General features: G+C 34.2%; 2 protein-coding genes and 1 pseudogene across 2 annotated transcripts; all 3 read right to left on the bottom strand.

Moving 5' to 3' along the window:
* Window positions 1–723: 723 nt before the first annotated feature.
* Window positions 724–6299, bottom strand: LOC120218764 (annotated as a pseudogene).
* LOC120218909 (auxin response factor 19-like) lies at window positions 4456–7975 on the bottom strand. The gene is made up of 11 exons (XM_039215797.1): window positions 7843–7975; window positions 7079–7191; window positions 6892–6987; window positions 6664–6724; window positions 6398–6576; window positions 6214–6298; window positions 5779–5869; window positions 5511–5663; window positions 5159–5390; window positions 4918–5056; window positions 4456–4820 (listed from the first exon to the last, which is right to left on the bottom strand). The coding sequence occupies exons 1-11, from the start codon at window positions 7883–7885 to the stop codon at window positions 4456–4458; spliced, it is 1557 nt and encodes a 518-aa protein (XP_039071728.1). The 5' UTR covers window positions 7886–7975.
* Window positions 7976–14737: 6762 nt separating this feature from the next.
* On the bottom strand, window positions 14738–20333 carry LOC120218907 (auxin response factor 7-like). Its single transcript, XM_039215796.1, has 10 exons — window positions 20102–20333; window positions 17033–17114; window positions 16679–16688; window positions 16391–16510; window positions 16204–16299; window positions 15980–16036; window positions 15704–15859; window positions 15520–15604; window positions 15082–15172; window positions 14738–14966 (listed from the first exon to the last, which is right to left on the bottom strand). The coding sequence occupies exons 1-10, from the start codon at window positions 20331–20333 to the stop codon at window positions 14738–14740; spliced, it is 1158 nt and encodes a 385-aa protein (XP_039071727.1).
* Between the last annotated feature and the right edge of the window lie 370 nt (window positions 20334–20703).

Here is a 20703-nt window from a genome sequence, read left to right as displayed (position 1 = left end):
CCTATGACAGCTTAATTAAGATTGTCAATTGTCGTTGAAAATCTCAGTTTATTTTGTATGAAAAATTAGCAACAACTTTAGACTGCGTAAATTAGGAGTGGACCGAGGCTGCAAAATGGATAACGTGGGCTCACTTTGCAAACCATTCCACATTCCAATGCCATGAATTGTCATTCGGCTGTCATTACGGCTGAGGGCAGCCGGGCCAAAACTGAAACTTGCTGTTGCATGTAAAGTATAACATGCATGCAGTAGCTTACGTAGAAAAATTATTGCAATTTAGTGCCTATAATTATTAATATTAGACACGACATGAACAAAAGTTGATGCTAATTACCATCTGCCATGTAGTAGCTACAACGAAACTACACGTCCTTCGGATAACGTGCTCTACATCATACTCCATTTACAGGAGAGAATGTGAGATCAGCTCTCTAGTATTATACATCAAGGGTCCCTTGCCTAGCCCCTTGCTTCTTCTGCACTTTACATCATTATACAACAACCAACAAAAGAGAAAGTTTAGTGGATGCTTAAGTTAAAACACAGATCTTATTTTAACTCCGCGGCGGCGGTTTACAATTTTACACCAAAGAATCAGCACATTTTCTGGAGGCTCAGTCACTTCTCTTGGAAGGAATTGGTTAAATTGTGTCATTTTGAGTGAACAAGCATGCGCCATATTCATCCACACGCCATGCCGAAGTCCAAGTGAAGAAATATATATGTCGATACAATTTTTGCATCCGAATCTAGAAACCTTATCTGTTAAATGAGACTGCCGAGCCATCATCGTAATGCCCTCTTCATGCATTTGCGTTTTCAGTCCCACTACAGGCTTGATTGGAAACTGCTACATTTCCAAGATTACCATCCAAGCTCATATGCTGTACTTCAGGTGATGACAGTATTTTTATGCTCTGAACACAACTTACAAATTCTCTGCAAAGATTAAACTTTCAAAAGTTATAATATTGGCAGAGAGACCAAATCTGAAAAGCTAAAATTTCAAATTGGGTTCATGCACTTACTCCCAAGGATCGTCGCCAACAAGTAATATGTCGTTTTCATAATCCACATAAACTAATTTCCAGCCAGAAATTTTTGGATCTTCCAGCTGCCCCTCGATACCAAACATGCGGGCTAGATCATGCCTGAGTTCATCATACCCTTTGTAGCGGGTCACATCGATTGATCTTCCAACAGAGCCACGCTTTTGCACCTTCATGAATTCAAACCGGCAACAAGAATATAGAGCTTTTCAGAAAGATATAGAGAATTGATCATTTAGAAAATACCACAACTGTAAATGTAGATTAGGATCTGTATATTTACCTAAAATTAATAACTGCCCTTATGACATATATGTATCACAGAGACACAGACTGAATAAAAAAAAGATAGTTTAGATCTTAGAAACTGTCTAATTGTGAGGTTGCAACATCTGATTACACCGTATAAATGTTTTCCCCATTTTTTCAAAAACTAGGTAGAATTACAAGGTTTAAAACTGGCCTCCTAAGCAATTTTTGATTCAGTGTGCCTGTTTAGGCAATGCCAAAAATACTACTCTCTGCCCAAGTCCCGTTATTTTTTTTTAAGGAATAAAAGCTTATATTCCAATAGCATCATCAATTACAACTTGCTTAATACAATCAGATTCGTCTATGAAAAACCAAACTGGATTGTGGTTCGATAAGGCCCATTGTGCTAAAGAATAGGCAACTCGGTTAGCTTCCCTACACACATAGTGCACTTTAACCGAAGGGAGGTCAGCTAAAATCAGTCTAGCCTCATCGAGCAACAATCCAATAGTAGAAATGTCTTGTGTCTTTTTAGTGACCTGGTTAGACAACCTGTAAACGATCGAAATGGCATCGCCTTCTATAATAGCATTATTCCAACCATTCTCGGAAGTGAAGCGAATACCCTCAGTAAAAGCAATTGCTTCAGTGGACTCAGCCATGAACGGAGGATCAATCTTCTTACCCAAACCCCCGATAACCATTCCATGTGAATCCCGAGCCACTATGCCAACAGCCGCAACTCGAGAAGCCTTACAATAAGCCCCATCAACATTAATTTTAACCTCATCCTGGGTAGGCTTACACCAAAAATGCGGTCTTCGAAGAACTACACCATCACTTGAACTCCCTAAAGGATTCGAAGCAATTTTGTAATCCCCAATCAAATTCGAAGAATTGATAATGATGTCCCTATCCGATTGCAATTCCCCATTATGAAACAAAATTATTGCGCCGGTTCCAAATGTTCCAAAGCAAAGCAAGAAACAATTCAAATCCTTCACCATTCAGCTTGGACTGAGCATGTGACAACCAAAGGAGAGAAGAGTTTCCTCACCAATCAACAATCTCGGGGAGAAGACCCGACATCAAAAGAATCATCTTTACTTTGGGGCAATCTTTAATCGCATGCATAATCGATTCCAGCTCAATAAGACAAAGAGGGCAAACGCCATCTCCAAGTTTTGCTTGTTTAATTTTAGATCTCACAGGAATGGCTTCATGACAAATGCGCCAACCGAAAATTCTGATTTTTGGAAGAACCTTCTCTTTAGCCACAGCGTTCCAAATGCCTTTCGTAATCAAAGACGGGCTATTTTGAATTTTCAACCAATTATAGCTCGACTTAGCAGAGTAACATCCCGAACTATGATGACCCCACAACATTCTGTCACCCCAGGTCGAGGCTATCAACGTTCTAAGAACTTGCGAAGCATCCTCCGTCCGTAGCACTCTAGCCACCTTATGTTCATCCCACCTCACACACCCTGGAATCATAAAATCCGCAACTCTAACCGGCTGTTCAGCATGATCCATATATCTTTCGTTCCAACGAATAGGACAAGCGTCCCCCCATTTATCCTCAAACATGTGAGCCTTGCTGTCCATACCCACTCTCCAGAAAAAGCCATCCTTGAGAGCTTCTTTGGCCTTCATGAGACTCGCCCAAGCATAAGAATATCTAACCCCACCTTTTCTTTCATGAAATTAGAACATATCTAGGAAAGAGAACAAATGAGGTGGCAAGCATAACCATAACTAGTGGGGTCACACACCTTTGTATATGTCCTCATGCGTTGAGTTTGGTTTGCCCACAATCCACCAATTAGAACTCCTGTGTCATTGATGGTAACGTCATTTGAGCACTCCAGTCTTGAAAGATATATTTGGCACACCAAATGACTGACAACTTATAGCAGCAGTAGACAGCTCTGTGTCAATATCTCTTGAATTCCCACCACAATTAGAAAGAATGTTCTGAAGATCCTTTTGAGAGTCATATTCCCTTGTTAACAAAGTCTCAGGTGCCAATCCATCAATATTAGTTGTGAAAGGAAGATTGTTACGAGAATGTGATTGGATATCACCTTCCAGAAAGGTAGGGAGGGAGGCATTATGTTGGATGGTGCCGGCATCCAGGCAGTATGATGTTCCAGAAGAGGATGCTTCTAATTGGTTTGTTACAGAACTTTTGTACTTTGATTGGTCTAGTCCTTTAAAGGTGGGTGGCTCATGTTTGATTTGGATATCAGGCTTGCTTAGTAGCTCTTGCGCTAGTGTGTTTGGAGGCTCACCAAACCGATCTGTCATCAATGTGGATGGTACTTGGTGACTTCTGTTTAGAAAGTTTGATGGAGAAACCTGGCAATTATTGGTAGAAGGTAAGGTCGAACATGGCAGAGCATCTCCATCAGTAAGACCAGAATTACTTCTCATCGCCATAGGTGGCTTGTTCTGACTTTGGGGTTGATTCACCGAAAGCTGTTGAGGTTGCACAAACATTGATGTTGAGCAGCCATTGATACCAAGTGATTGTGCCTGGCTCGGAGAAAGAGGTAACTGCTGCAATGGTTTGGTTCCGTTGATGAATTTGCTGTTGCAGCACCATAGGAGGCTGCAACAATGATCCAGATGGGGAGAGTAATTGTTGAGATGACTGCTGCTGCTGCTGTTACTGCAATTTCTGGAGAAGTTGTAATTGCAGTTGCTCTGTGAGACCCTGCTGTGACAGTTGCTGGATCTGTGGCAGCTTCTGAGTCCTCTGGGACAGGCTTTGCTGTAACTGTGTCTGTTGTTGCTGCCTCTGTACAAGGTTAGGTTGTTGTTCCATCCTTTGCTGAACCCATGTATCTTGTGGTAATGACGTCAAAGGATATGAAGTCATATTAGAAGAGAGGATAGTTTGGGTTAACTGGTTATTGCTTGTGAGTAATTGTTGCTGCTGCAGCTGAGAGTAAACAGCTGACTGATGCAAATTTTGATTTGAAATCTGATTAGGAGCAATGACGCCAACTTGATGTGGTAGGATTGCTTGTTGCAGCTGTTGCTGCTGCTGTGGCTTAGGAGATGACTGCGGCTGTGGCTGCTGCTGTTCTGGCTTAGGAGATGGCTGTGATTGTTATGGCTGTTGTTGCTGCAATTGCTGCTGATGCTATTGACTTGAAGGAGTCTGCAATATCTGCTGGGGCCAAGCCACAGGTACCTGAGGCAACTGGTTGACCTGGTTTGGATTTGCTTTATTAAATTGCGTATTCAATTCAGGTAGTACAGGAGCTTGAAAATTCAATAATTTGGAAGGATCATCAATGCTTAGAATGTTTTGCAGCGGATTCGAAGAAGCCATGAATGGAAAGAATCCTGATTGAGCAGTTGGAAACTGATTATTTTGTTGCATGCTCATCCACTGAACTAAACTCACACCAGGGAAGATTAAACTAGGGGGATCTTTCATACCAAACTCATCTCCAAGCCAAGGCATAGCTCTCTTGAAAGCACTCTCAACATCAGAACCATCATCTGCAAACGCATTTTCAAAGAGACCTAAGTTTCTTGAAAATTTTCCATTCCTTCTTGCCCTGCTTACAACAAGATATATCTAGTGAACATGATTTACCTAGCATCCCTGGTTGCTTTTGAAACCTGGGCCTGAAAAATGGAGGTGGACATATGAAGAAAAGAGATACAACAGGCTCAATTTCCCAAAGTGAAACTCGCCTTGGCCATTCAGTAACTGTAGATTCATCCCATCCAACCTGTTGAGAATATAAAAGTAAATTGCCAAAACAGAAAGTCATGCGGTATTTTCTCCTTTAGCCACAATATCTTGACTTGAACATAAATTAAACAAGTATTACTTTAAAAATGTATGTACGGTCCAGCAGGAAAAATTCTACGAGTATACCATTGGCACATGTTAATGCATTTCCGCTGGAAGTATACCAGGCACATGTCAAAAGAATACCTGTAGATACGCCACTGTGAGTTTTTCCATCGCACATCATTCTAAGCCGCATGCCAAGAGAAACTTGGGTATACATAGCTTTGCTATATTTCGCTAAGGGGATCACAAACTCAGAAGGGCTTGCTCTATCAAAATAAATTAAATATTTTGAGACCTTATATTAACATATTTTTCTTTTGCATAAAAAATGATGATTAAACAATAATGAAGAATCTAAGAACAAACAACATATGTTATAGCAATACCTCGGGTTGTAGAATTTGGTAAATAGGCTGTTATTTGCTGCAGCGGCTAGGATCCCTATATGCATGCTATCACCAGAAATTACTGATGACAAGAGAGTCGGCTGCTGTCTGTTAGTTCGCCTTATACCCAAAAGAAGCTGTGACTTCTCATCTCTACATTTAAGCAAAGAATTTAAGTTGAGCACCAAAATGGACATCCATCTAGTAGATTCTATCAAATACACGAGTACAATACACAATAATATATTTTTATATTTAAGCAAATCACCTTATGAAAAGAACTGAATCACCAGCAAAGAGTCTTTTTGTGCTAACAAAGACACTCCAACCGGTAGTCAGAATGTGCCTCTTAAGTTGACCTGCATTATGTATTTGGACATATTATTTCATTTCAGACATCTATATTAAACATAAAAGATGCCATTGTAAGTTGAACAAAATGATATGACTCGCTAGTATCATCGTAAAGCATTAGTAATGAAGATACATAAATTACCATTATATAGTGAACAAAATTATGGCTCCCCAGCATCGCTTTACAGTATTAGACTTTTAGTGATAAAGATCTAAGTAAAATTTAAGGAAGCAATGAAATAACTCCTAGCTTCAAAAGTGTTTAGTAGCATAAAACACTTTCACCAATTCACAATCGTTATGTTATAATACCATTGCTCTGCTTGTGAAAGCTTGAAGAGAGCAATACCTCGATAAATATGTCTAAAAGTCCATGCATTTTCATGTAAATCTCTTGTTGCTATCTCTTGACAAGGTGGTTGCATTGAAAAATCCTACCAAACATCATCATTTAGATCTTAAGAAATTAGGCAGAAAATGCTTACGCCACACCTATCAAGTCTTAAATCTAAATATTGTAAGTTCCAACACACAGAGGAGGGAAGATTCTCAGCTGCTCGACGAGGGACAGAAAATCCGCTATGAGTGCTAGTGTCACTAGCTGTAAGAGCTACAAAAGAACTCAGCAGGTTGTCTGCTTTGCTTGAGGCCCATATCAGATGCCAGTATTGCTTCCTTGTCATACTGTACAGAAGTACAATAAAGATTCTTCCTATATTTCACTATACGAGAAAATTGAAGAGAGAAAGAACAGGACTCTGCGGTATGCATTAATGAATTCTCAAATTGAATAGCTGACCTACTTTGTTTAGAGGTTGAAGAGTCATCTGGGCAGAGACCTCATCAGTTTCTGGATCAGCCTAATTCAAAATAATAAGTTAGCAACTTCATAAAGTCATATAACTAGCATTTTTCGTATCCTTTGACCATTACAAAGTCATGTTCCCATTTCATATTTCAGCATGAATTAGCACCGAATAGAACTTCCAGCAACAAAAACTATAGATAATGGTGCCCTGATCTTTACATGCAGTGTAAGGTTATGGAGCATGCAAATCAACTTGGAAGGAAGGTGAGGGTAACTCGGTATGAAATCAGTCTCCTTCTGCATTGATGCTGCAACCTGGACAAATTTTATTAACTTGAGAAAAATATCATAGCTGTCCAGATTCATAACAATTATTCCTTCGAAATGAATGAAGAAAGCGACTTACTTGCTCACTGTGGCCTTGAGGAAAGTAGACCACCACGCTTCCAATTGGTGGCAAAAAAACAAGTGGTCCAGCACATGCATGCCATAATTCTGAATTGATACTCTTCCTATCTCCTGCTTTCTAAAACCAACCAGAACATTATCAAACATCCCTCAAAACCACACAAAGTCGTAAAAGAATATTTAAAGCATCAACTACCAAAGAGTTTTCGAAATTCATATTCTGTAAAACGTTGAACAATAAACAGGGCAACAAATTAACTATTAGAGTCTTAAAGCAAAAAGATACCAATTTTTTCCTACAACAAGAAATTATCATGAATATTCTTGTATAACAATCATGGCTTTGTACTTGGAACTTTAACAAAGAAAAATAAAACAAATTGTTACATGTTTTCTTCTTTCCCCTCTTGTTTCATCTCCAATTTGCAAAATGATAAATGATCCCCAAACCGTAGCCTTCCTCATTGAAATGAGGAGAGTTTGCCACTCAATAACATTTTAACTTCTAGTTTTGTTTATTTCCATTTTTATCAAAATGGAATCCGTATGATCTACTTTTTTTATAAAAAATACAGCATTTTACATGAAAAATTGTGGATAATATAGGGGAAATCCAAAAGAAAGTAAATATGAACTAACAATTCAGAAAATCTCTCGCTTGCTCTGAACTGGGAAGTCAGAACCATAGCCTCTTTTGACTGGCCCAAGGGATAACGAAAAAAAGAATCAGAGTAAAAAAAGAAAACAGAAGAAAGATCAAACCTTCCGCAGGATTTGCCAAAATTCCATTTGGTGGAGCTTTCATGCTTACTAATTTGAATCAATTCAAAAAATATGAACTTATGGGAAGGAACCCAATGAATTTTGTTGCTCTTCCAGAGATCAACTTTCTTCACCGTAAAGTTACTTCCCTTCTTGTAGCTCTATAAGGAAAACAACGCTTCAAAAATAAACTTCTGTTTTTTTTTCTGCAGCATCCCTTCGTCAGAACACTACTGCAGACACTGCTGAGACGCCGCTCCTTCCATTCACGTTCAAATCCGAAAGAAATGAACACTTAACTTGGAGAGAAAAACAAACGCCAAAAACCTTGTTCGTTGCTCGCCTATACTTTTCCTCATTAGCTTCGAAACAACCTTTAATTGTCTTGAAATTTCAATCAAATGAAGTATTTTCTTCTCCAAACCAAGAAATGTCAGATTCCATAGATGAATCGGTTTGAAGAAGCCAAACCGTAGAGTACGCACTACATGGATCGTTAACAACAGGTTCAAAAACTCACTCACTGTTTTGGTTCTAGAATCCGACTAAAAAAATAGTAAAGAAATAAAACTTTAAGTGATCAAGGAGAAGAAACAGAGAGGCGCTTAAAACAGCTTTCTTCTAACGTCTTTCTACTCGAAAATATAAAATTATATAAAAATGACTTAAATGTAAGAATAAGTGCCTAATTTTTAGTCAAAGTTTATTTTGGTTACTTAAAAGAATTTTTCATTAAAAAATAGTTCTTGTAATTTTAAATATATAAATTATAATAGTTATTAAATTTGATCATTAAATGATAAGTGTTAGACTGATGAAATTTTATTTTAATATAAAAAACTTAAAATTAAAATTCATTTTAAAACCTTAATTTTTTCCTTAAATTTAAAAACCCAAATTCTAGAAACTCTAATTCTAAAGCCCTTTATCCTCGTCAACTGTCAGCAATATTATCATGTTCGCCGTTCTTTATCGTCGGATACTCTATTTAACCTAAGTCCAATGTATGACAGGAGAAATTGTCGCACATAGTTGAAATCATTTAGTTAATGTGATTTCTAATTTTTCATTACAATCACCACGTGAAGCATGGGGTTCGACCTGTAGGGAATCGAGCAGTCACAAGTCATAAGGGTGCGCTTGATTTACGTAATAAAAGATTACTAGTGGAAATGTAAGATTACTAGGGAATATGATTTCTGGAATGTTGTATTTTGTGTTTGATTGGCTTAGCAGGAATGTAAGATTACCGTGTTTGGTTAAAAGAATAAAAGATTATTGGAATGTATATTTGACCGAATTATCTTTATTATATATTTGTTTTTTAACAAGTTGTAAAATATTTATATATTTTCTTTAAAAATTTTAAATTTATAAAATTTATATAATTTTTTTATAAATTGAAAATATAAAAAGGTTTAATGAAAGGGTAAAATTTTATTTTAACCTCTGAACTTCATATAAAATTTTAATTATAATTTTTTTTGTAAATCTAAAATAGTTTAAGAACAGAAAAATTTGTAATTTAACATTCGTAGAATTTTTATTATTTAATGACAGAAAAATAATATTTAAAAAAAGTTAAGGGCATTTTAGTCTAAAATGCCGGGAATCCAACAATACCTAAGGAAATAGAGGTAATGACATTCTCGGTAATATACCCTCAAAAATCCACTATTGATAATCTTACATTACCGGGAATGAGATTCACGGGCTAACCAAACGGGGGGAATATGGATTCCATTCCCATGGGAATCCCACATTCTCCCATCCAAACACCCCCTAAGAGTTTTGGTTGATTGACGGCCAATAGGTGATACACGATTGAAATTAGGATTTTTAAAGATTTTGGGGCTTTTTATAATTTCAAAAAATACCGAGTTTTTTAAATAATAAATTTATGTATTCTTAAAACAATTTTTTATAAGTCTATCACGTATCACTTAACGGTCAAATTTAATAGTTGTTACGATTCAGGTACCTAAAAAAATATAACACCGAAAATGTTATTCACCTATTTCTAACGAAAATTTCTTTAGATACCCAACGGCGGAACTTGGTGATAGAATTTGGGGTAACTTAAAATTTTAAAATAATTAGGGGTTTAAATTAAAATTTTCAAAAATTTTGAAAGATTCAATTTACTTTTTCCTTTTAAAAAAAGTTGAGGTATAACTAAAATTTTTGAAAATTTCATAGGTTTAATGAGAATTTTTAAAAATTATGGGAGTATTTAATTAAGAATATTCAAAAAATTTAAAACTTAATCTAAATATTTAAAAATTTAATGGGGGTCAAATTAAATTCTTAAAAGATTGTAAGGGATTCAACTATATTTTTTTAACTTTTGGGGAGGCCATAGCCCCCACATACCCCTCTTGTGTTCCGCCCCTATAGATACTTAAAATTACCTTCAAATATACTTTGAGCATATATTTTTATATTAAGTATATAAAAAATATACAGTTAAAATATAAATGTAACCGTTGTGCGTGTTAATTCGCGCGTGGTGCTATGATGGCACAAGGCTGAAAATTGGTAACAAAATTTTGAAAGTTTTACAGTTACATATTTTTAATATATAATTAAAAAAGTGTTATTGATTATGTTATTATTTAAATAATAAAATTAATAAAAAAATTAACTAAAATCAGTAAAATGTTCATTAATAATAAAACATATAAGAAAAATAATAAAATCAATAGAAATAATAATGTTTCTAATAATTTTTACAAATTTTATTATTTAAATAATAACAAAACCAATAAAAAAATTTAACCGTATATTAATACGACCGCACGTGATAATTTATCACCGCCAATAAATACTTGCACCGGTAATTTTCTAGTTGGGGTGGGCGGGATTATGATCCTGTGTGTTCCAGAAATGGAAATATTCTTATGCTATATGACGTGGCACCGCAATTTGAAATCACGTCTCTTTATTTCTTTTATATATACTTGTTGTCAGCCGTGGATTATGATTTTTTGGGATCATAATTATAATTACTTCATGACTGAAAATTAAAAAAACAGAAAAGCAGATCCCATGTTTATATAGGTTAAATTATTAAAAACGATCACTCAATGTTTAGGACATTACCATTTTACTTTATTTAAAATAAAAAATTTAATTTAATCACTTAACTTTTAAGACATTAATATTCTAATCAACCAATCATAAAACTCGTAGTGACAGTTATTTTTTTTATTAATTAAACAATTATTTTATATATTTTAATTACTAATCATTAAATTATATAATAAATAATAATGAGATATTTGACCACAAAGAAGATACCTCAATCCTTCAAAGTTCCATAACTCATCAATTTATATGTTATAATTTAGAAACATTACATGATAAGAGTGATAATATTTTCAATTTTTATTTGCACGAAATTGATTGAATGTAATACACTTTTTTCCATATATACTAGTGATTGTCTGTAACCCCCTCAGACCGATGCAGGTAACCCGATCCGATATGAAGTGTCACATTAGGACCTCTGGAGTGACCTACTGTAAAAATCTCGAAAAATTTAAAACTTTTATTAAAACATGTAACTCTTAAAATGATTTATGAATACAAAATAAATAAAATTTATCAGTATTAAGAAATAAAACATATTTTCAGACTCGTATATAAAACAAAATACAATTACAGGCCCCCTAATCACATTTACCATTGTAACATCCTCAATATCGGGTTAGTGACCAAATTGTAAAGTTTCAGAATTTGGTGACTAGAGTATAACCATGGATTAGTTCAATGATTTATTTGAAAATAAATCATAAAAGTTGTTAGTAATTATTAGATGAATTGAAGGGTAAAAGGGTCATTTGACAAGATAAATTTTTTTTATAAGATAAGGAACCACGTGGGAAGAGAGAAAGGTTCTAGAGTTCTCTTCTCTTCTCTTCTTTCTTCTTCATACGTGAAGGCTTTACTCAAATGTGAGTTTCTTTGTTTGTTGATTAATTATTTTATTTTAAGGTTGGGTTATGATCATTAGATGATAATTAAGCTTAAGGAAAGCTTAATTTGTTCTAAAACAACAAGATGGAAGATATAAAAGAGATTAAAGAAAATGAGTTTTTAGATGAATTTCCGGAAAGGAGTTAATAAGTGAAATTTGAGAAGGAATTTGACTTGTCATCACTAAGAATAAGAGATATATGAAGTTAGAAAGGATTAATAACAAAGTTGAAAGTTTTAGCAAGATTCTTAAATTTTAAGAATCATGATGAGATATGGAAGATAAAGATGGTTTATATGAATATAAGTTGGTTTAAGTAATGGTAATTGAGTTTAATGACATGATAGGGGCTTAAAATATAAGAATTGAGTGAAAAGCTGATGGTTTTCGGGCATAAAAATGAATTCTGGGCTATGTGCATTGATGTACATTCAATGTGTATCGATGCATCAAGGGTATTTCCATAAATTGTTCAGTGTGTATCGATGTACAAGAAGTGCATCGATGCACCCATAAAAAATGGAAACATCGAATACAATTAGTGCATCGATGCATAAGGAGTGCATCGATGCACCCCCTTAAAATGAAAACATCGAAGGTGATTGGTGTATCGATGCATGGGTAGTGCATCGATGCACATGTTAAAGAATGCATCGATGCACTGTAGAATGTATCGATGCACTTCAAGGGGAAATTGAAATAGACATTTCTTTTTGTCTAAGAAATGATAGATTAAAATATATCAATTGGATACTGATATGTATCAATTTATTACTATGTAGATATAGAATGAAAGCTTGTTCCGAAACAATCGAAGGATTAGGATTGATTCAAAGCAAACAAGGCTAAGGTGAGTGCATATGATTATAGTATATGATTATATGGAAATTACACTTGCGATGAGTCTATTTCCATGTTCTGATTTTATGAAGGCATGAAAATAAGTATAGTTGGTAGTCGTTAGTATGTGAATATGTATTGTTATGTTCTTTTCTATGTGATATGATTTATGTGTGATGTGACTCTGTGATATAAGTTATATGATCATAAACTATGTAAATAATAATGACTTATGTAATGACAAGAGAAAGTTATATAAACTATGTGGTATAGATATAACTATGTGGTATAGATATAAATGATTATAGGAACACGTAATATAAGTTATGTGATGAGGATCTATGTTTTTATATGTATATGAGAAGTATGTGCTATGTGATATATATATGAGCTATGTGATCCTAGGAGAATATGAAAATAGATATGTGAACATGTAAATTATATGAAAAGTGATATGAATTACATGAAAAGAAGCTATATGTCTACATGTATATGTGAAATAAGCTATGAGCTTATATGAACAGGTGATATGAAAGTGTATATGTGAAATGATATAAGTGAAAATGCCTATGTTATGTGTATTGAGAGCTAGAGGTATAGTTGGCATGCCAAGAGTCGAGGGTTTACGCGGTCCTTCGGGACATAGTGGTCCTTCGGGACATAGTGGTCCTTCGGGACATATGTGTTATATGTAGTCCTTTGGGACATCTACGTGATCCTTCGGGACAAATTCTACGTGCCCCTAGTGGGAATTATACGAGCTGTGGTGATAGCATAGTGCACAACCTCAATAGACTCACATATCTACAGTTCTCACATGTGTACATGGGCTAATAAGAGATGATATTAAATATAATGTATGTGATATGTATGTTTTGGGATATGAATTATATGACAGGATATCTATGTGTTAGTGATTATTGTATATGTTATAAGATATATGATATGAACATAATAAATCATATAAATAAGAGAATAGAAATATAAATGGTAATAATATGATAATGATAGGAAAGAAGATAATTATATGCATGTGTGGATTTGATATATGAATGGATATATGTTTGGGTATGATGTGATAGCAGTAATTGTTCATGCATGATTACAAGTTATAGGTTATATTATATATTTATTGCCTCACTAAGTCATAGACTTAGCGTGTAAGTGATTTACACATAGGTTTCAAGAAGAGTGAAGAGGAATGGGGAACAAGACAGGTCAATTCTCCTTACTGAAAGTCAGATCAGAAGAGAGGTGAATAATATGTATTTTAATATATAAAGTTCTAGTTGACACATGTATTCAAAAGAATATAGTTTATAAGCTCTGAATAGTTTTGTAAACGTTTCGAATAAGTTATATGTTATAAAAGTTTTAAATTGCTCACTATTTTATATAAGTAAATGTTTTGAAAAGTCAATGTGACACCTCATACTCGTATTCGGTTTTTAATACGGGTTGGGGTGTTACATTTAATGGTATCAGAGCTAAGATTTAGCTGATTCTAGGCTTAAACCGAAGTCCAATGAGGTATAAAAATGTGTACATGCCAACTAAAAGTGAAAATTTATGATCTGATAGTGTAAGGAGTATGTTGTCTTGCTAATAGAATAAGATTTGTATGATATAGTAGGAATTGATTATAGAAATTGTCAAAGTAAAGTATATCGATAGCTGACAAATCTGATGGTGATAGCAATTCACCTGCTATGGCCAGGCAGGATGAAGAGCGGAAACCTCAGAAAGTGTCTTATAAGATTAAAGGTTGATTTCAGAAAGTTGAAATCATATTAGAATAGTGATAGAAGATCTTTATTGTGTTGAATCGGAAAAACGATATGGATTAGTTTGGTTAGTATGTGGATAAGATAGAATATGGTGAACAAGTGTCACCATAAGAACGTTAAAAAGATCAAATGGCGTGGTGAGTACTTATAGAAGAGCTCAAGAATAAATGCATCAGTGACAAGAGTATAAGATATAGAAAGCCAAAGTTTATGAGTTGAAACAAAGAATAGTGTTGTACATAAGCAAAAGTGTGGATATGATAAGAGATTGCATTTTAGAAGGAAAAAGTTAGCGTTTGACTAACAAGATTGCATTAAACAATAATGAAGAATCTAAGAACAAACAACATATGTTATAGCAATACATCGGGTTGTAGAATTTGGTAAATAGGCTGTTATTTGCTGCAGCGGCTAGGATCCCTATATGCATGCTATCACCAGAAATTACTGATGACAAGAGAGTCGGCTGCTGTCTGTTAGTTCGCCTTATACCCAAAAGAAGCTGTGACTTCTCATCTCTACATTTAAGCAAAGAATTTAAGTTGAGCACCAAAATGGACATCCATCTAGTAGATTCTATCAAATACACGAGTACAATACACAATAATATATTTTTATATTTAAGCAAATCACCTTATGAAAAGAACTGAATCACCAGCAAAGAGTCTTTTTGTGCTAACAAAGACACTCCAACCGGTAGTCAGAATGTGCCTCTTAAGTTGACCTGCATTATGTATTTGGACATATTATTTCATTTCAGACATCTATAACATTAAACATAAAAGATGCCATTGTAAGTTGAACAAAATGATATGACTCGCTAGTATCATCGTAAAGCATTAGTAATGAAGATACATAAATTACCATTATATAGTGAACAAAATTATGGCTCCCCAGCATCGCTTTACAGTATTAGACTTTTAGTGATAAAGATCTAAGTAAAATTTAAGGAAGCAATGAAATAACTCCTAGCTTCAAAAGTGTTTAGTAGCATAAAACACTTTCACCAATTCACAATCGTTATGTTATAATACCATTGCTCTGCTTGTGAAAGCTTGAAGAGAGCAATACCTCGATAAATATGTCTAAAAGTCCATGCATTTTCATGTAAATCTCTTGTTGCTATCTCTTGACAAGGTGGTTGCATTGAAAAATCCTACCAAACATCATCATTTAGATCTTAAGAAATTAGGCAGAAAATGCTTACGCCACACCTATCAAGTCTTAAATCTAAATATTGTAAGTTCCAACACACCAGAGGAGGGAAGATCTTCTCAGCTGCTCGACGAGGGACAGAAAATCCGCTATGAGTGCTAGTGTCACTAGCTGTAAGAGTCTTACAAAAGAACTCAGCAGGTTGTCTGCTTTGCTTGAGGCCCATATCAGATGCCAGTATTGCTTCCTTGTCATACTGTTACAGAAGTACAATAAAGATTCTTCCTATATTTCACTATACGAGAAAATTGAAGAGAGAAAGAACAGGACTCTGCGGTATGCATTAATGAATTCTCAAATTGAATAGCTGACCTACTTTGTTTAGAGGTTGAAGAGTCATCTGGGCATAGACCTCATCAGTTTCTGGATCAGCCTAATTCAAAATAATAAGTTAGCAACTTCATAAAGTCATATAACTAGCATTTTTCGTATCCTTTGACCATTACAAAGTCATGTTCCCATTTCATATTTCAGCATGAATTAGCACCGAATAGAACTTCCAGCAACAAAAACTATAGATAATGGTGCCCTGATCTTTACATGCAGTGTAAGGTTATGGAGCATGCAAATCAACTTGGAAGGAAGGTGAGGGTAACTCGGTATGAAATCAGTCTCCTTCTGCATTGATGCTGCAACCTGGACAAATTTTATTAACTTGAGAAAAATATCATAGCTGTCCAGATTCATAACAATTATTCCTTCGAAATGAATGAAGAAAGCGACTTACTTGCTCACTGTGGCCTTGAGGAAAGTAGACCACCACGCTTCCAATTGGTGGCAAAAAAACAAGTGGTCCAGCACATGCATGCAATAATTCTGAATTGATACTCTTCCTATCTCCTGCTTTCTAAAACCAACCAGAACATTATCAAACATCCCTCAAAACCACACAAAGTCGTAAAAGAATATTTAAAGCATCAACTACCAAAGAGTTTTCGAAATTCATATTCTGTAAAACGTTGAACAATAAACAGGGCAACAAATTAACTATTAGAGTCTTAAAGCAAAAAGATACCAATTTTTTCCTACAACAAGAAATTATCATGAATATTCTTGTATAAACAATCATGGCTTTGTACTTGGAACTTTAACAAAGAAAAATAAAACAAATTGTTACATGTTTTCTTCTTTCCCCTCTTGTTTCATCTCCAATTTGCAAAATGATAAATGATCCCCAAACCGTAGCCTTCCTCATTGAAATGAGGAGAGTTTGCCACTCAATAACATTTTAACTTCTAATTTTGTTTATTTCCATTTTTATCAAAATGGAATCCGTATGATCTACTTTTTTTAAAAAAAATACAACATTTTACGTGAAAATTTGTGGATAATATAGGGGAAATTCAAAAGAAAGCAAATATAAACTAACAATTCAGAAGATCTCTCGCTTGCTCTGAACTGGGAAGTCAGAACCATAGCCTCTTTTGACTGACCCAAGGGATAACGAAAAACTGAATCAGAGTAAAAAAAAACAGAAGAAAGATCAAACCTTCCGCATGATTTGCCAAAATTCCATTTGGTGGAGCTTTCATGCTTACTAATTTGAATCAATTCAAAAAATATGAACTTATGTGAAGGAACCCAATGAATTTTGTTGCTCTTCCAGAGATCAACTTTCTTCACCGTAAAGTTACTTCCTTGCTTGTAGCTCTATAAGGAAAACAACGCTTCAAAAATAAACTTCTGTTTTTTTTTTCTTTCTGCAGCATCCCTTCGTCAGAACACTACTGCAGACACTGCTGAGACGCCGCTCCTTCCATTCACGTTCAAATCCGAAAGAAATGAACACTTAACTTGGAGAGAAAAACAAACGCCAAAAACCTTGTTCGTTGCTCGCCTATACGTTTCCTCATTAGCTTCGAAACAACCTTTAATTGTCTTGAAATTTCAATCAAATGAAGTATTTTCTTCTCCAAAACTAGAAATGTCAGATTTCGTAGATGAATCGGTTCGAAGAAGCCAAACCGTAGAGTATGCACTGCATGGATCGTTAACAACAGGTTCAAAAAATCACTCACTGTTTTGGTTCTAGAATCCGAATAAAAAAATCGTAATGAAATAAACTTTAAGTGATCAAGGAGAAGAAACAGAGAGGCAAAGCAAAAGAAGAGCTTAAAACAGCTTTCTTCTAACGTCTTTCTACTCGAAAAATATAAAATTATATAAAAACGACTTAAATGTAAGAATAAGTGCCTAATTTTTAGTCAAAGTTCATTTTGGATACTTAGGTTGCGTTTGTTTCACGGAATGTAAGATTACATGTGGGAATGTAAGATTATCAAGGAATAAGATTACTGGAAATGTTGTATTTTGTGTTTGGTTGTCTTAGCAGGAATGTAAGATTACCATATTTGGTTAAAAGAATAAAAGATTATTGGAATGTATATTTGACCAAATTGTCTTTATTATATATTTGTTTTTTTAACAAGTTGAAAAATATTTATATATTTTCTTTAAAAAAATAAAATTCATATAAATTTTTTATAAAATTAAAAATATAAAAAGGTTTAATGAAAGGGTAAATTTTTTTAACCACTGAACTTTATATAAAATTTTAATTTTAGATTTTTTTTGTAAATCTATAATAGTTTAAGAATAAATTTGTAATTTAACCTTCGTAGAATTTTTATTATTCAATGACAGAAGAATGTTATTTTTAAAAGAAATTTTTTTAAGGATATTTTAGTCCAAAACGTCGGTAATCCAACAATACCTAAAAAATAGAGATAATGACATTTCCGGTAATATACGTCAAAAACTCGAGCAGTCACAAGTCATAAGGATTTTGGTTGATTGACGGCCAATAGGTGATACACGTTTGAAATTAGGATTTTTCAAGATTTTGGGGCTTTTTATAATTTCAAAAAAATACAGAGTTTTTCAAATAATAAATTTATGTATTCTTAAAACAATTTTTTTATAAGTTTATCACGTATCACTTAACGGTCAAATTTAATATCTTTTACAATTCAGATACATAAAAAAATATAACGCCGAAAACGTTGTTCACCTATTTCTAACAAAAATTTCTTTATATATCCTACGGCGGAACTTGGTGATAGAATTTGTGGCAACTTATAACTTTAAAATAATTAGGGGTTTAAATTAAAATTTTCAAAATTTTTGAAGGATTCAATTTACTTTTTTCTTTAAAAAATTTGAGGAATAATTAAAAATTTTTGAAAATTTCATAGGTTTAATGAGATTTTTTAAAATTAATGGGAGCACTTAACTAAGAATATTAAAAAATTTAAAACTTAATCTAAATTTTTAAAATTTTACGGGGTCAAATTAAATTCTTAAAAGATTGTAAGGGATTCAACTATATTTTTATATACTTAAAATTACCTTCAAATATACTTTGAACATATATTTTTATATTAAGTATATAAAAAACATACAGTCAGAATATAAATGTAACCGTTGCGCGTGTTAACTCGCGCGTGGTGCTATGATGGCACAAGGCTGAAAATTGTACCAAAATTTCGGAAGTTCTACGTGACAGCACCTTTAATATATAATTAAAAAAAGTATTATTGATATTATTATTATTTAAATAATAAAATTAGTAAAACATTATTTAAAATATTATTATTTTTATCTAAAATATTAATATTTTTTAATATTTTTGGTAAAGTGTCAAATAATAAAAAAATCAGAAAAAAAATAACAAAACCGATAATGCTTTACCAATTTTATTAACAAAACCATTAAAACTTTCAATAATAACAAAACTGATAAAAATAATAATTTTTTTAATAATTTTTTTTATCAATTTTATTATTTAAATAATAACAAAATTTATAAACACTTTTTTTTAATAGTATATTAAAACTATGGTGCCCGGAAATACTTGCACCGGGAATTTTCTAGTTGGGGTGGGCGGGATTATCATCTTGTGTGTTCCAGATTTGGAAATATTCTTATGCTATATGACGTGGCACCGCAATTTGAAATAGGTGTGTATTATCGGATATAGGATATTATTCGATTTGAATTTTTGAATATCCGAAAATTTTAGATACCTTAAATAATGATCCGTATCCGATCCGAACAAATCAGATATCCAAATATTCGGAAATCTGAAATTTCAGATCGGATATCCGAATATCCCGATCCGAATCCGATTTTTTTTACAAAAAATTCAAAAAAATTAGCATAAATTAAGGCGTATGCGGTGACACTCATCAAATTCTCTAAACCAAACTTATCATCAATATGGTGCAGTTACCAAGCCCTCGTGGCTAAGAAGATAATCCATTCCCCATACCCTCTTTGAAACTTTTCGATTTCTTCCTCTCCAAGGTTTTATTAGTACTCCTGGGAATGGCAACCTTTTCGGAACTTGTGTTCAATCCATTCGGATCACTCCCTCGCGGGCCGGGGAACTTCGAGCTTGGTTATAAAGGCGGCGTCAACGAGGCCTTAGCCCTGCTACCAGTGGCAGCATTAGTAGCCGGTGGAGTTGATGTTAGTGGTTGAGGTGGTGGAGTAATAGGTGGTATTTTCTTCAAAGAAATACGACGGTCGAGGCTCGGAACACGGTTACAAGTAGGCTGAAGAACCAGACGGCCATTGATCCTGGCCGCAGAAGGTGGCGTTATTATCTCAACAGCAGCAGCAGCAGTAGTAGTACCACCTGTAGTCACTTTAGCCTTAGAGGTACACATTTTATTGTTCTTGTAATTGTTCTGTTGTGAGGGAAAACGGAGTTTATGTTATTGTAGGGGTGCAATGTAACAAGGAGGAGTAATGAGGGGAGAGGAAAAGAGAGAGAATGAAGGGGAAGAGAGGGGGTGATCAGAGAAGAGGGGAATGGTGGGGTTATATAAAAGGAAAGAGAACGTGGGGAGGTTGGGGTCTGCCATACAACCCCTTGTGAAGGTTTGGTAACTGCACCACGAGGGAAGAAGACCTTCACACCCTTTTTCTTTTTTGTTCTTTTCTCACCAGCAAAGAGCGTACAATGGTTCCAAAACTGCTGCCAGCAGAGCTTCACAACTCCTCCCAAACCACAACAGCTCTTTATTGAAAATAGTC

The sequence above is a fragment of the Hibiscus syriacus genome, unplaced genomic scaffold, assembly GCF_006381635.1.
Source record: "Hibiscus syriacus cultivar Baekdansim isolate YM2019G1 unplaced genomic scaffold, ASM638163v2 tig00110201_pilon, whole genome shotgun sequence".
Taxonomy (NCBI): Eukaryota; Viridiplantae; Streptophyta; class Magnoliopsida; order Malvales; family Malvaceae; genus Hibiscus; species Hibiscus syriacus.
Note: the sequence above shows the minus strand (reverse complement) of the source record. Positions and strands in the feature narration are given on the sequence as shown.

Bases quoted from the DNA above. Each gene is read 5' to 3' on its own strand.
- LOC120218909 (XM_039215797.1), bottom strand. From the start codon at position 7,885: ATGAAAGCTCCACCAAATGGAATTTTGGCAAATCCTGCGGAAG. The intron at 6,577-6,663 runs GTCAGCTATTCA...AGTGAAATATAG, and splicing joins TCAACCTCTAAACAAAGTAG to GAAGAATCTTTATTGTACTT. The intron at 5,057-5,158 runs GTAATACTTGTT...TATTCTCAACAG, and splicing joins ACCGTACATACATTTTTAAA to GTTGGATGGGATGAATCTAC.
- LOC120218907 (XM_039215796.1), bottom strand. From the start codon at position 20,333: ATGTGTACCTCTAAGGCTAAAGTGACTACAGGTGGTACTACTACTGCT. The intron at 17,115-20,101 runs GTAGCAGGGCTA...ACTCTGATTCAG, and splicing joins GGCTACTAATGCTGCCACTG to TTTTTCGTTATCCCTTGGGT. The intron at 16,300-16,390 runs GTAAGTCGCTTT...AAATTTGTCCAG, and splicing joins CTCAAGGCCACAGTGAGCAA to GTTGCAGCATCAATGCAGAA.